The sequence below is a fragment of the Triticum aestivum genome, chromosome 1B, assembly GCF_018294505.1.
Source record: "Triticum aestivum cultivar Chinese Spring chromosome 1B, IWGSC CS RefSeq v2.1, whole genome shotgun sequence".
Taxonomy (NCBI): domain Eukaryota; kingdom Viridiplantae; phylum Streptophyta; class Magnoliopsida; order Poales; family Poaceae; genus Triticum; species Triticum aestivum.
In genome coordinates, this window is record NC_057795.1 from 106,687,902 (window position 1) to 106,700,964 (window position 13,063).

A 13,063-nucleotide genomic window follows, 5' to 3' on the forward strand; every position below is an offset into this window, starting at 1 on the left:
AGTCATGGTTTCCTGACTATGGACATTGGATGTCGTTGATAACAGGATCACATCATTAGGAGAATGATGTGATGGACAAGACCCAATCCTAAGCATAGCATAAAAGATCGTGTAGTTCATTTTGCTAGAGCTTTGCAAGTGTCAAGTATCTCTTCCTTCGACCATGAGATCGTGTAACTCCCGGATACCGTAAGAGTGCCTTGGGTGTATCAAACGTCACAACGTAACTGGGTGACTATAAAGGTGCATTACAGGTATCTCCGAAAGTAGCTGTTGGGTTGACACGGATCGAGACTGGGATTTGTCACTCCGTATGACGGAGAGGTATCTCTGGGCCCACTCGGTAATGCATCATCATATTGAGCTCAATGTGACCAAGGTGTTGGACACGGGATCATGCATTACGGTACGAGTAAAGTGACTTGCCGGTAACGAGACTGAACAAGGTATTGGGATACCGACGATCGAGTCTCGGGCAAGTAACGTACCGATTGACAAAGGGAATTGCATACAGGGTTTGATCGAATCCTCGACATAGTGGTTCATCTGATGACAACATCGAGGAGCATGTGGGAGCCATCATGGGTATCCAGATCCCGCTGATGGTTATTGACTGAGAGCGTCTCGGTCATGTCTGCATGTCTCCCGAACCCGTAGGGTCTACACACTTAAGGTTCAGTGACGCTAGGGTTATGAAGATATGTATATGCAGAAACCCGAATTTTGTTCGGAGTCCCGGATGAGATCCCGGACGTCACGAGGAGTTCCGGAATGGTCCGGAGGTAAAGAATTATATATAGGAAGTGCTATTTCGGGCATCGGGACAAGTTTCGGGGTTATCGGTATTGTACCGGGACCACCGGAAGGGTCACGGGGGTCCACCGGGTGGGGCCACCTGTCCCGGGGGGCCACATGGGCTGTAGGGGGTGCGCCTTGGCCTTCATGGGCCAAGGGCACCAGCCCCTATAGGCCCATGCGCCTAGGGTTTCCCCCTAGGAGGAGTCCTAGTGGTGGAAGGCACCCCTAGGTGCCTTGGGGGGGAGGGAAACCTCCCCTAGGCCGCCGCCCCCCCTAGTAGATCTCATCTACTAGGGCCGGCGCCCCCCCTGGCACCCCTATATATAGTGGGGGAGAGGAGGGACTACACACACCAGCCCCTGGCGCCTCCACCTCCCCCCGTTACGTCTCTCCCTCGTAGTCTCGGCGAAGCCCTGCTGCTGTGACGCCCTGCATCCACCACCACGCCGTCGTGCTGCTGGATCTTCATCAACCTCTCCTTCCCCCTTGCTGGATCAAGAAGGAGGAGACGTCTCCCGTCCCGTACGTGTGTTGAACGCGGAGGTGCCGTCCGTTCGGCGCTGGTCATCGGTGATTTGGATCACGTCGAGTACGACTACATCATCACCTTGCAAGCTTCCGCACGCGATCTACAAGTGGTATGTAGATGCAAACTCTCTCCCTAGACTCGTTGCTTAGATGAACTCATAGATGGATCTTGGTGAAACCGTAGGAAAAATTTTAATTTTCTGCAACGTTCCCCAACATTCACTCCAATCTTGTACTTCGTTAAGTTTTGAATTGTTTGGACGTCATCAATTGCAAATGAATGAAGTTGTGGGAATGATTGTTGTAGTGTTTGCTCTTGCCATTTTTCTTTCTAGAATAACATAGTTTGTCATGATCCAAATGTGCATTTGCTCAACAATTTGAATCTGTCTAGCAATGCAATGTGTTTCTTCCACCATAAAGAGCCTTCTGCTTTTCCCATGGGTGCTTCTGTGTGGTAATACTTCTCCCATACTAAATTGATCCAATGGATGTCTTCTTTGTTAAGAAACTTATATAGGTTTTTCATAAGCAGAACTTTGTTGTGAATTGCAATATCCATAACTCCAAGCCCTCCATGCTTCTTTGGTTGACATACTTTGGACCATGCAATCAGTGTTGTCCCCTTGTCCTCCATTCCAAATTTTCTCCACGAGAAGTTTCTCAAGTATTTATTTATCCTACATAAAACTTGCAACCATATTAAGCTTCAGCTAGCCACTCTCCCGGCAGCTCCGGGTAGAAGATTTGTTACCCTGACGTTCGTGGCGAGAGTTTCCTCTAGGAACACCGCCACATCCAAATCGCCTCCACCCTCTCTGATGAGCTGAAAGTCTGAACATATTTTTGTAGGAATGGCAACAATGTCGAGACCTATGCTTTCTCGTTGCCAAAGATTATATTGTTTCTCAAGTGCCACGCTCTCCACTACGCGCTTGGGTCTCTACATTGACAATGCTTAGGAGAACAAGCAATCTTTGCATGAGGAACATCAGGTGTGTAACTGCATTGACTATTAGTCATTCCTAATTAACTACTAGAATAGTAATCTCAAAGTATGTACATCCGTTCGTTTAAACCCGGCCCTGCCACTATCAGCCTATAACTAATTAGATTTGGAATAGATTATCCCACGAGGTACAAGTGACATGAAATATCCATTTCAATCAACTATAAAAGATAAAGGGCTAATTGAATTCCTTTTTGAGGTTGAGCTCATTTTAAATGGCATTTTCTCCCTAATTAAACTAAGAATGAATTAGAGAATTAAAATAAACGAAGACTCCACAGAACGCGGATGAATTCAGGTACATCACATGGTTAATGCTTTTAGAAAAATGATATACTTTTTGTCAAAGTTAAGTAAATTTAGTCTATTTATATGGCAGTTCTTATAGAAAACAAATACAAATCAAGTCATTCAGTTTCAGAGTTAATTTGTGCATCATATGCGGGTGCGTCTATGTGCCGCCAGCAGCAGCTCCTACCCACTACTCGCCTGCAGAGAGACGGTACCGAGCCAGCTCAGTAACCACGCACCACGTCTTGCTTATACCACACCTGTTTTTTTTTCATTCCATTTCTTCACCTTTCTTTTCTTGTTTTTTGCTTTATTTTTTTAATATCATGTATATTCTAAATGCATATATTGCAAAAACAATTTACATAATTTTTTTAAAAAATAATCGTGTACCAAAAATGTTTCTTACACTTTATAAATGTCACACAATTATCAAAAAGAATGTACATGCCATTTTTTTAAAATGTTTGTGTATTTCAAACAATGTTCGGGAGTTTAAAGAATGTGTTAGTTACATTTCTAAAAATGTGTGTTCAATGTTAACCATGTTTGCATGGTTCAAAAAAATGTTTTTATCATTAAAAAAATGTTCCAACGTTTATTTGATTTTTTTAACATGTATTAATAAAAAATGTTCAAAACACGTTTTTATAAGAATATTAATAATTTATTTGATAAATGTGAAAACATATAAAAATATTTTATTTGTATTCGAAAAATGTACAACATATATGAAAAAAGTTGACATTAAACATGACCATAATATTAATCATGTATTTCAAAAATGTTAACCCTGTATAAAGAGTTACTGATGTATATGAAAAATTTATAATGTATATAAAAAAGCAGAAATTAAAACATATATTAGAAAATGTAATCATGAATTTGAAAATATATAATATGTATAAAAATAGTACTCATGTATACGAAAAATGTACATTGTGCATGAAAAAATGTAGACACATGTTGAAAAAAAGAGAGAAAAATTAATGAAAAACAGATGAAAACCAAAATGGAAAAGAGGAAACCTAAGAAAACCAACAAAAGAACAAAGAAATTCAAAAAGAAACCAGAGAAAGAAAAAAGGAAAAATAAGATAAAAGGGTAATAGTAAAACCGAAAAAAAAACAAGAAAAACTTGTTGCAAAGGTGGACAAAAATTAAGCAATAGAAATAAAAATAACACTACAGTTTTGGGTCCGCCCGATAGCGGCCGCCCATAGATGATTCCCCCCCTAATAGGAACCGATACGGGCCAGATATAGCTACCGTGCTGAGATGGGCCCGGAACACACTTCTTCCTCCAGAGTTAATTTGTGTGGGCTTTTGGTAGCCGACTTTCGTACGAGCAGGAGCCCATGGATCAGAGACCATATGACATATTTATCCTCAAAAAGGAAAAATTAATCACTAGTTAGGCTATATTCCCTTTTTCTTTTCTCGACAAAAGGTGATTTTTATTGCTCATAATGAAGCAACAAGGTGATGCAAACACAACGAGTGCACAACCGACCACTACTTGAGTAGAGTGCAGACATCAACGCATACACACAAATGATCACGCCGACAGAGAATAGAGGCATGAAGCTATGCCAAGACAGTAAAAGATAGTTAGGCTATATTTGTTAGCACAGCAAATCTAAGATGGAACTGGCAAAAAGATATAATATATCATCATCAAATCCTCTTTTGTGGAAATTGTTCGGGGGAACGTCCCAACCCAAATTTTAGTGCTCGACTACATTCATGACATCAGCCAGTAAGGAAAGAACAGTACCTTGTTGGCTAATCTTGCTAAGATCAAAATGGCCAGAACTCATGCAACTCATCCATGAAACTATTAAAAAGAAACAGTACCTTGCAGGCTACTCTAGATCGGGACAAAGGTTAATAGTAATTAATATGATTATTATATATTGCATAGAAGAGATTTATTTATTTATTTTGCGAGTGATAGAAGATCAAGATTTGGACGTGGTAAAAAGTTAACCCTGGTTTAACAGCGTTGTTAATACTGCAGTGCTGATCTAGGGTGTGTGGGCCTGATGCATATAGCATTTTGCCAAGATTCAATGACGTTGGTGGCCAACGAATTAGCAAAGTGTAAACCGCGTATGGCTACTTTTCTACCAGCAGCCTTTGGAGAAAAGTAGATGCATCTATCAAACTACTGATATGATATAATGTAACGTTTGGTAGGTCTAAAAGGTAAACGAAAACGAAAGGAACACCTAATGCATTTCATATCGATCATCTAAACCCACACGACTTTGCCCAAGTCATACATAGCAAAGAGATCCTGTCAATTGTTTATCTCACAATCTGACTCATCTGTTTAAGAATTCCACAAGTAACATTCACACATTCCTTTACCGTTAGCTGATAATAAGACTGTTTCTACAACGAAAGTGCTCTTCTGAGCTCGAGCTCACATGCACCCTTGCTACAGTAAAATTTTAAAAAATGCTAAAAACATTCAAATAGATCTGAATTTTTTTTACAACAAGCATTGATGTTTGTTTCACGTGCGTGTAAATTTTCCTGATGAAATAATATTTATAGAGGTCTCGGTAAAAACAATTGATGCTCCAAAATGCTTCCAAAAACAGTCTTATTGGAGCATCAATTTTTTTTGCCCAGACCTCTACGAATGTCATTCCATCGCAAAAGTTTGCACGCATGTGAAACACACATCCATGTTCCTTACCAAAAAATTCAGATTTTTTTTAAAAAAAATAGTATTTTTCTTCAGAATTTACTGTAGCAAAGATGCATATGATGTCAAACTCAGAAACTCCATGTCCTTTCTACAAGTCATTGCGTAGCAAAATACAATGTTTGGGTAACACCAAGCTGCATAAACCATTTACTGATTGAATTTGAATATCAAAAGTTCAAAACCAGAAGACCATACTTTAACAACACTCCATGTATATTTCGGAATAGCACAATGCCGAAGAACATTGTTCACAATTCAGTTCTCATCACGAAATTAGCATCTATAATTGCCTACCCCAACTCTTCTACTCAAATTGTCTCTAGTTAGTATGCTATGTCTTAACATAGGCCAGAAAATACATTTTATCGTTTAAAGGCAACTTCATAAACCACATCCTATATACCTAAGGGCATGAGCACCGGAAGCAGCAGTATACTAGTGCTTCACTCTCCACACAAGAAAAAATTGTTTAAGGCAGCACCCAATCCTTTATTCACCCATTGCATGGCTGCCTCACAGGCCCCACAATGTCAGTTTGCTCAGCCTCTTTTTTCTTTCCTTCGTTAACATGCACGCACGGCAGAAGCAGCTACTCTCTTGCATTTTTCCTCTCTCCTGCTTTTGTCAGGGAGGAGACGGGATCTTCTGCAAGAGCTAGCTTTAGTCTGCAAGCTGCAGTTTGGTGCTAGGTGGACTGTTGTAGCTGACGTGGAGTGCTAGAGCACCTGTCCAACATGGAGCGTTGGTCATGCCCTAAGAAGTTCATCCCAACTATCTTATTTATCTTAACATGCAACCTATACACTTCATCACATATGTCCCACACATGTTACCTCTCATTTAAATGCACATGCAAGCTATCCACATCATCAAGCACATGCAATCCATCAGCTTTTCACTTTCCACCACATGCGCACCCTCCACATGATCAAGCGCCCATGCAACCGTTCAACTTTCAACTTTCCACTTTCTACCACATGCAAGCCCTCCACATCATCAAAGAACACGAAAAGCCATCCACACTATTAATTTTTACTTTTATGTTTCAACAATATAAAAATTGTACTTGAATGTCACAAGCAATATAACATGCATCTGCCCTTCATTTATCTCTAGGTTAAAATATGATGTGGTACTATTATTATATATTGTAACTTTATTTCTGATAAGTTCATTGCTAAATATTTCAGCAACAACGGCGTGGGGCGTTATCGATCTAGTTCTCTTAAAAGGACATCACACTTGATTAGCCTTTATACTACATGCAAGGATTTTACAGTAAAGACACCTGAAGAGGTCAACATCCATCTACATCTATCTTCTTCTTCACTTAAAGTCAATTAGTACATACTCCTTCTACATCCTGCCACATGGCAGGGGTCTCATCTCTCAAATCTTATGTACAAAAAAAAGTTCATATATCTCATTGTGCTCTTTTTTTTTAAGTTCACATGTAAAAGGTGTTTACGTATCTAATTTTGTGTATATATTGTCTCTGTCTCAAGAAAAGCTACAGTATATTGTGACCAAATCCTCTTTTGTGTTCTAAAATGACAAAATTCCTATTTTACTGAAATTGTTTGGAACATCCTGACCCCAACTTGTGCTTATTAGCGGTGTTGGTGGCGTCTTGTCATATTTTCTTTCTTCTTTTGAATCAACTTGTATGAGGATTGCCTCAACACCTTGTATCGTTCAGCCGTGTTGCTCTTTCAAGGTGTTGAGGGCAAAAAACTCTTTCAAGAACAAGGATTTGGTAAAAAGTTTGACCCTGGTTTAACAGTGTTGTTAATTTGTAGTGTTGATCCAGTGTATGTAGGGTGATGTACATAATTCTTGGCAATATTCAATCACGTTGGTGCATCCGGCAACAACGAATTAACAAAGTGTAAACCGCGTATGGCTACTTTTAGCGGCAGCCTTTGGAGAATAGTACATGCATCTATCAACTACTCCCTCCATTCCTAAATACTTGTCTTTTTAGAGATTCCAAATGGACTACTACATACGGATGTATATAGACATATTTTAGAATAGATTCGCTTATTTTGCTCTGTATGTAGTCATTTGTTGAAATCTCTAGAAAGACAACTATTTAGGAACGGAGGAAGTACTACTGATGATATGATATGGTAGTATAATATTCAATCACGTTAGTACTGTATAAACGAAAACGAAAGCAAGTCTTAAAGAATTGCATATAGATCATACAAACCCACACGACTCTGGCCAAGTCCTACGTACATTGCAGAGACCCTGTCAATGGTTTGTCTCATAATCTGACTCATCTGCCTAATATTTCCACAAGTAACCTTCACACATCCCTTTTCTTGTTAGCTGTTAATACGACTGTTTCGCGAATCATTGTGTTGCAAATGCAAAATTTGGTCGGATAGATAGTGACACACGCGTAATGTCGGCCACCATATACTTATATTTCGCCCATCTTATATTGATCAATCGATATCCCTTCCTCGCTATGGAGTACGGACAACTGGGAAGAAAAGACGTTGATTTGCTCCACCATGCATGATTTATGCATCGTGCACCGTCCATCGGTGCCTTGAGATACGTGCAGCTTGTCGTGATGCATGCTTGCATGGACTAGGAGCAGGGTTTCCGCTGCATGAGTAGAGAGTACGTATGACACGCTTAAGAAAAGGCCCGGTTTGATTATTTGCCGTTAGGTGAAAAGAAGCAAACTTCATTAAAGCCATGCAGCGACGATCTGGTCTTGTTGACACGGTACACACAACACGCGGTGCCATTTTTCCCAACAAGTACAAAATGTATGCATATATAAACACCAACGCATATACTCATTTGGCCGTCAACTCATCTCCACATCAACCATCAATTCCATCACGCAATTCCGATCAATCTCTTCTCAAGCTGAATTAGCTTTCCAGAGCTACAGGCGATCGAACTCAGCCTAGCTAGCGAGCACCTGCCATCAAACCGGCCATTAGTGAACCTTCGGCCATGAGGTCGTCCCCATGGATGGTGTTCGCGTCGGCAGCGGTTGTGCTGCTCGCCTTGGCCGCCTCGTCGGCGGTGGTGGATGCGTCGCCACCGTCGAAGTCTTTGGAGGTCGGTTTCTACAAGCACACGTGCCCGCAGGCCGAGGACATCGTGCGCGACGCCGTCCGCCGCGCTTTCGGCCGGAACCCCGGCCTGGCCGCCGGACTCATCCGGATGCACTTCCATGACTGCTTCGTCAGGGTAAGCAAGAAATCCTAACACTCCTATACAGTACACCGTTAATCCATTCAACCTCTGATCTAACAGTTGATTCCTCTATTTGATCACACGTGTAGGGCTGCGATGCTTCGGTGCTGATCAACTCGACGCCGGGGAACACGGCGGAGAGGGACTCGCCGGCGAACAACCCCAGCCTACGTGGCTTCGAGATCATCGACGAGGCCAAGGCCGCACTGGAGGCGTCCTGCCCGCGCACCGTCTCCTGCGCCGACGTGCTCGCTTTCGCGGCGCGTGACGGGGCCTACCTTGCTGGCGGCATCGAGTACGGCGTCCCCGCCGGCCGCCGCGACGGCCGCGTGTCCATAGCCGACGAGGTGCTCGTCAACAACGTGCCGTTCCCTACCGACGGGGTCGATGAGCTCGTGGCCAGCTTCAGACGCAAGGGGCTCTCCGCCGATGACATGGTCACGCTCTCGGGCGCGCACACCATCGGCCGCTCCCACTGCTCCTCCTTCACGCAGCGGATCCATAACTTCTCCGACGAGGCCGGCCGGACCGACCCGTCCATCGACATGTCGTACGCGGCGGAGCTCAGGCAGCAGTGCCCGCCGTCCACAGACAACATGAGCGACCGCACCACGGTGCCGCTGGACCCGGTGACACCGGGGGAATTCGACAACCAATACTTCAAGAACGTACTGGCGCGCAAGGTGCCGCTCATCTCTGACCAGACGCTGCTTACGAGCCCCTGGACCGCTGGCATCGTTGCGTTCCACGCCGCCGTGGAGAGGGTGTGGCAGGCCAAGTTTGCTGCGGCCATGGTCAAGATGGGCAACGTCGAGGTACTCACCGGCGATGAAGGGGAGATCAGGGAGAAGTGCTTCATCGTCAACCACTACTAGACCATCACCACAAATTTATTCATTTGATGGGAGACTAGCGGTTAATGTTTTTTTTCTTTTTTTTTGCGATGGACTGGCAGTTAATTTTGGTGCTTCAATATCTTGTAATTTAAGTTCGCGAAGTGATTTTTTTCGTTGTTCTTACTTCTTAGTGTATGTCAAAAGCATGAGTGTATAAATCAGAAGAACAGAATGTACATGGATACTATTTCTTGCTTTTCTAAAGCTGAAAAGAATTTTCTGGTTCTTTCATTTGCACGAGCGGGAAATATTTAAGAACATCATAAGAGAAAAAAATAGTTATCTGTTTAGAAACCCCTACCACTCGGCGCCAAGATGGCATCCGGAGTAAGAGGACAAAGTTTCTCCTCCAGCGGCGTCAATTCCTTCCAAACACGTCTTGGAAACGCTAGTTGGGCCTGATATATGAAAGTGTGTTTACCAAGGGCGTGTAGAAATTTCACTTATAGAATGCTTACAAAATATTACCTCCATTCAGAATTATCTATCCCTGAAATTGGTGTATCTATTCTAGACCCATTTCAGCATCTAGATACACTCATTTTAGTGATAGTTAATTTCAAACGGAGGGAGTAATAAATAAGCATATATATGACATAAAAGTGTTTTTTTTACATACCGTAGGCGCCTCGTCGTCGACGGGAACGTTTTCTCCCCACTGAATGCGCATCGTCGGAAATCCTGAAATAAATCCAGGAATAAATGCGAGCACCAGGATTTGAACCCTGTTGGGCTGGGGATACCACAATCTCTCTAACCATCAAATCACAGGTTGGTTCGCTATGACATAAAAGTGTTGCGCAAGGCAAGTAGAAATATGCCAATCTTAGGATAAGTCTGTGTACTTTCACAGATTACACAAACTTATATGCATTACTATATTATATTATGGAATAGGGGTGTAATCTGTCAACACCGGTTCGATAGAAGCAATGTCACCTCCCTTATAGCATTGCCTTAGTTCTCCTCAATTATGTGCAATCTTTGTAATGTCGATGCTATTGCACACTAAATCCATACCTAATGCTCTCTTCAGATCAGAGCGTAGAGGGCTAAAAAGCCTCCAACCATTCACGTTCAACCATGATGGCTAATGATACATTCAACCAATATGAATGATGGCATGGTGGTACAAGTAGTGACGCGTGAGTGCAATATGTGATCTTCGGTCCGGTTGTTCTTGCCTTGTATTTTTGCGAAACTATGGCATTACGGAAAGGATCCTTGCAGCCTAGCACTTCGATGATGCTAGTTACCCTAGTGTATTCTCCTTGTAAGCCGGAAAAGGCACCGGCAGACTAACTAAGTGACCATGGGCCACCTTTATATTAAAACTAAAGTCACATCCTCCTCCCCCCCCCCCCCCCCCCCTCCCCCCAAATTAATTGTTGTGCCATCTACTACATGACGATCTCCATGACTAACACCATCAAGAAACAATAAGAGAAAACCATGATGCCGTGCGTCGAGGGCGCGAGTCTTACCGTCTCTCAAAGGCACCTATGTATTACTGCTTAAGCCCAATAAACCAGTGTGACCACTGACCAGTCTATAAATCTCATCTACCCATAATATATATAGTGTCTCTTTTCCTTTAGGAACAGTAATGATAACGCACACACATGTTAAAGGAAATATGCCCTAGAGGCAATAATAAAGTTATTATTTATTTGGTCATATCATGATAAATGTTTATTATTCATGCTATAATTGTATTAACTGGAAACATAACACATGCGTGAATACATAGACAAACTTAAAGTCACTAGTATGCCTCTACTTGACTAGCTCATTAATCAAAGATGGTTATGTTTCCTAACCATAGACATGAGTTATCATTTGATTAACGGGATCACATCATTAGGAGAATGATATGATTGACATGACCCATTCTGTTAGCTTAGCACTTGATTGTTTAGTATGTTGCTATTGCTTTCTTCATGACTTATACATATTCCTACAACTATGAGATTATGCAACTCCCGTTTACGGGACGAACACTTTGTGTGCTACCAAACGGCACAACGTAACTGGGTGATTATAAAGGAGCTCTACAGGTGTGTCTGAAGGTACATGTTGGGTTGGCGTATTTCGAGATTAGGATTTGTCACTCCGATTGTCGGAGAGGTATCTCTGGGCCCTCTCGGTAATGCACATCACTATAAGCCTTGCAAGCAATGTAGCTAATGAGTTAGTTACGGAATGATGCATTACGTAACGAGTAAAGAGACTTGCCGGTAACAAGATTGAACTAGGTATTGAGATACCGACGATCAAATCTCGGGCAAGTAACATACCGATGACAAAGGGAACAACGTATGTTGTTATGCGGTTTGACCGATAAAGATCTTCGTAGAATATGTAGGAGCCAATATGAGCATCCAGGTTCCGCTATTGGTTATTGACCGGAAACGGTTCTCGGTCATGTCTACATAGTTCTCGAACCCGTAGGGTCCGCACGCTTAAGGTTTCGATGACAGTTTTATTATGAGTTTATGAGTTTTGATGTACCGAAGTTTGTTCGGAGTCCCGAATGTGATTACGGACATGACGAGGAGTCTCAAAATGGTCGAGACATGAAGATTGGTATATTGGACGACTATACTCGGACACCAGAATGAGTTTCGGAGGTTATCGGATATATACCGAAGTACCGGGGGGTTACCGGAACCCCCCGGGGGGTTAATGGGCCACTTGGGCCCAAAGTGGAGAAGAGGAGGGGCGGCCAGGGCAGGCCGCGTGCCCCCTCCCCCTCTAGTCCAAATTGGACAAGGCGGGGGGGCGGCGCCCCCCCTTTCCTTCCTCCCCTCTCTCCCTTCCTTCCCCCTGTCCTAGTTGGACAAGGAAAGGAGGGAGTCCTACTCCCGGTGGGAGTAGGACGCCCCTTGGCGCGCCTCCTCCCTGGCCGGCCGCCCCTTCTCCTTGCTCCTTTATATACGGGGGCAGGGGGCACCTCTAGACACAACAATTGATCTCTTGATCTCTTAGCCGTGTGTGGTGCCCCCTCCATCATAGTCCTCCTCGATAATATTGTAGCGGTGCTTAGGCGAAGCCCTGCGACGGTAGAACATCAAGATCGTCACCACGCCGTCGTGCTAACGGAACTCTCCCTGGACACTCGGCTAGATCGGAGTTCGAGGGACGTCATCGAGCTGAACGTGTGTAAGAACTCGGAGGTGCCGTAGTTTCGGTGCTTGATCGGTCGGGCCGTGAAGACGTACGACTACATCAACCGCGTTGTTCTAACGCTTCCGCTTTCGGTGTACGAGGGTACGTGTACGCACTCTCCCCACTCGTTGCTATGCATCACCATGATCTTGCGTGTGCGTAGGATTTTTTTTGAAATTACTACGTTCCCCAACAGTGGTATCAGAGCCTAGGTTTTATGCGTAGATGTTATATGCACGAGTAGAACACAAGCGAGTTGTGGGCGATACAAGTCATACTGCTTACCAGCATGTCATACTTTGGTTCGGCGGTATTGTTGGATGAAGCGGCTCGGACCAACATTGCGCATACGCTTACACGAGACTGGTTCTACCAATGTGCTTTGCACACAGGTGGCTGGCGGGTGTCAGTTTCTCCAACTTTAGT

General features: G+C 43.4%; 1 protein-coding gene across 1 annotated transcript; it reads left to right on the forward strand.

Annotated features, from left to right (window-relative positions):
• The first annotated feature begins 8,187 nt into the window (after window positions 1-8,187).
• LOC123087649 (peroxidase 5) lies at window positions 8,188-9,664 on the forward strand. Its single transcript, XM_044509697.1, has 2 exons — window positions 8,188-8,567; window positions 8,663-9,664. The coding sequence occupies exons 1-2, from the start codon at window positions 8,328-8,330 to the stop codon at window positions 9,446-9,448; spliced, it is 1,026 nt and encodes a 341-aa protein (XP_044365632.1). The 5' UTR covers window positions 8,188-8,327; the 3' UTR covers window positions 9,449-9,664.
• The last annotated feature ends 3,399 nt before the right edge of the window (window positions 9,665-13,063 follow it).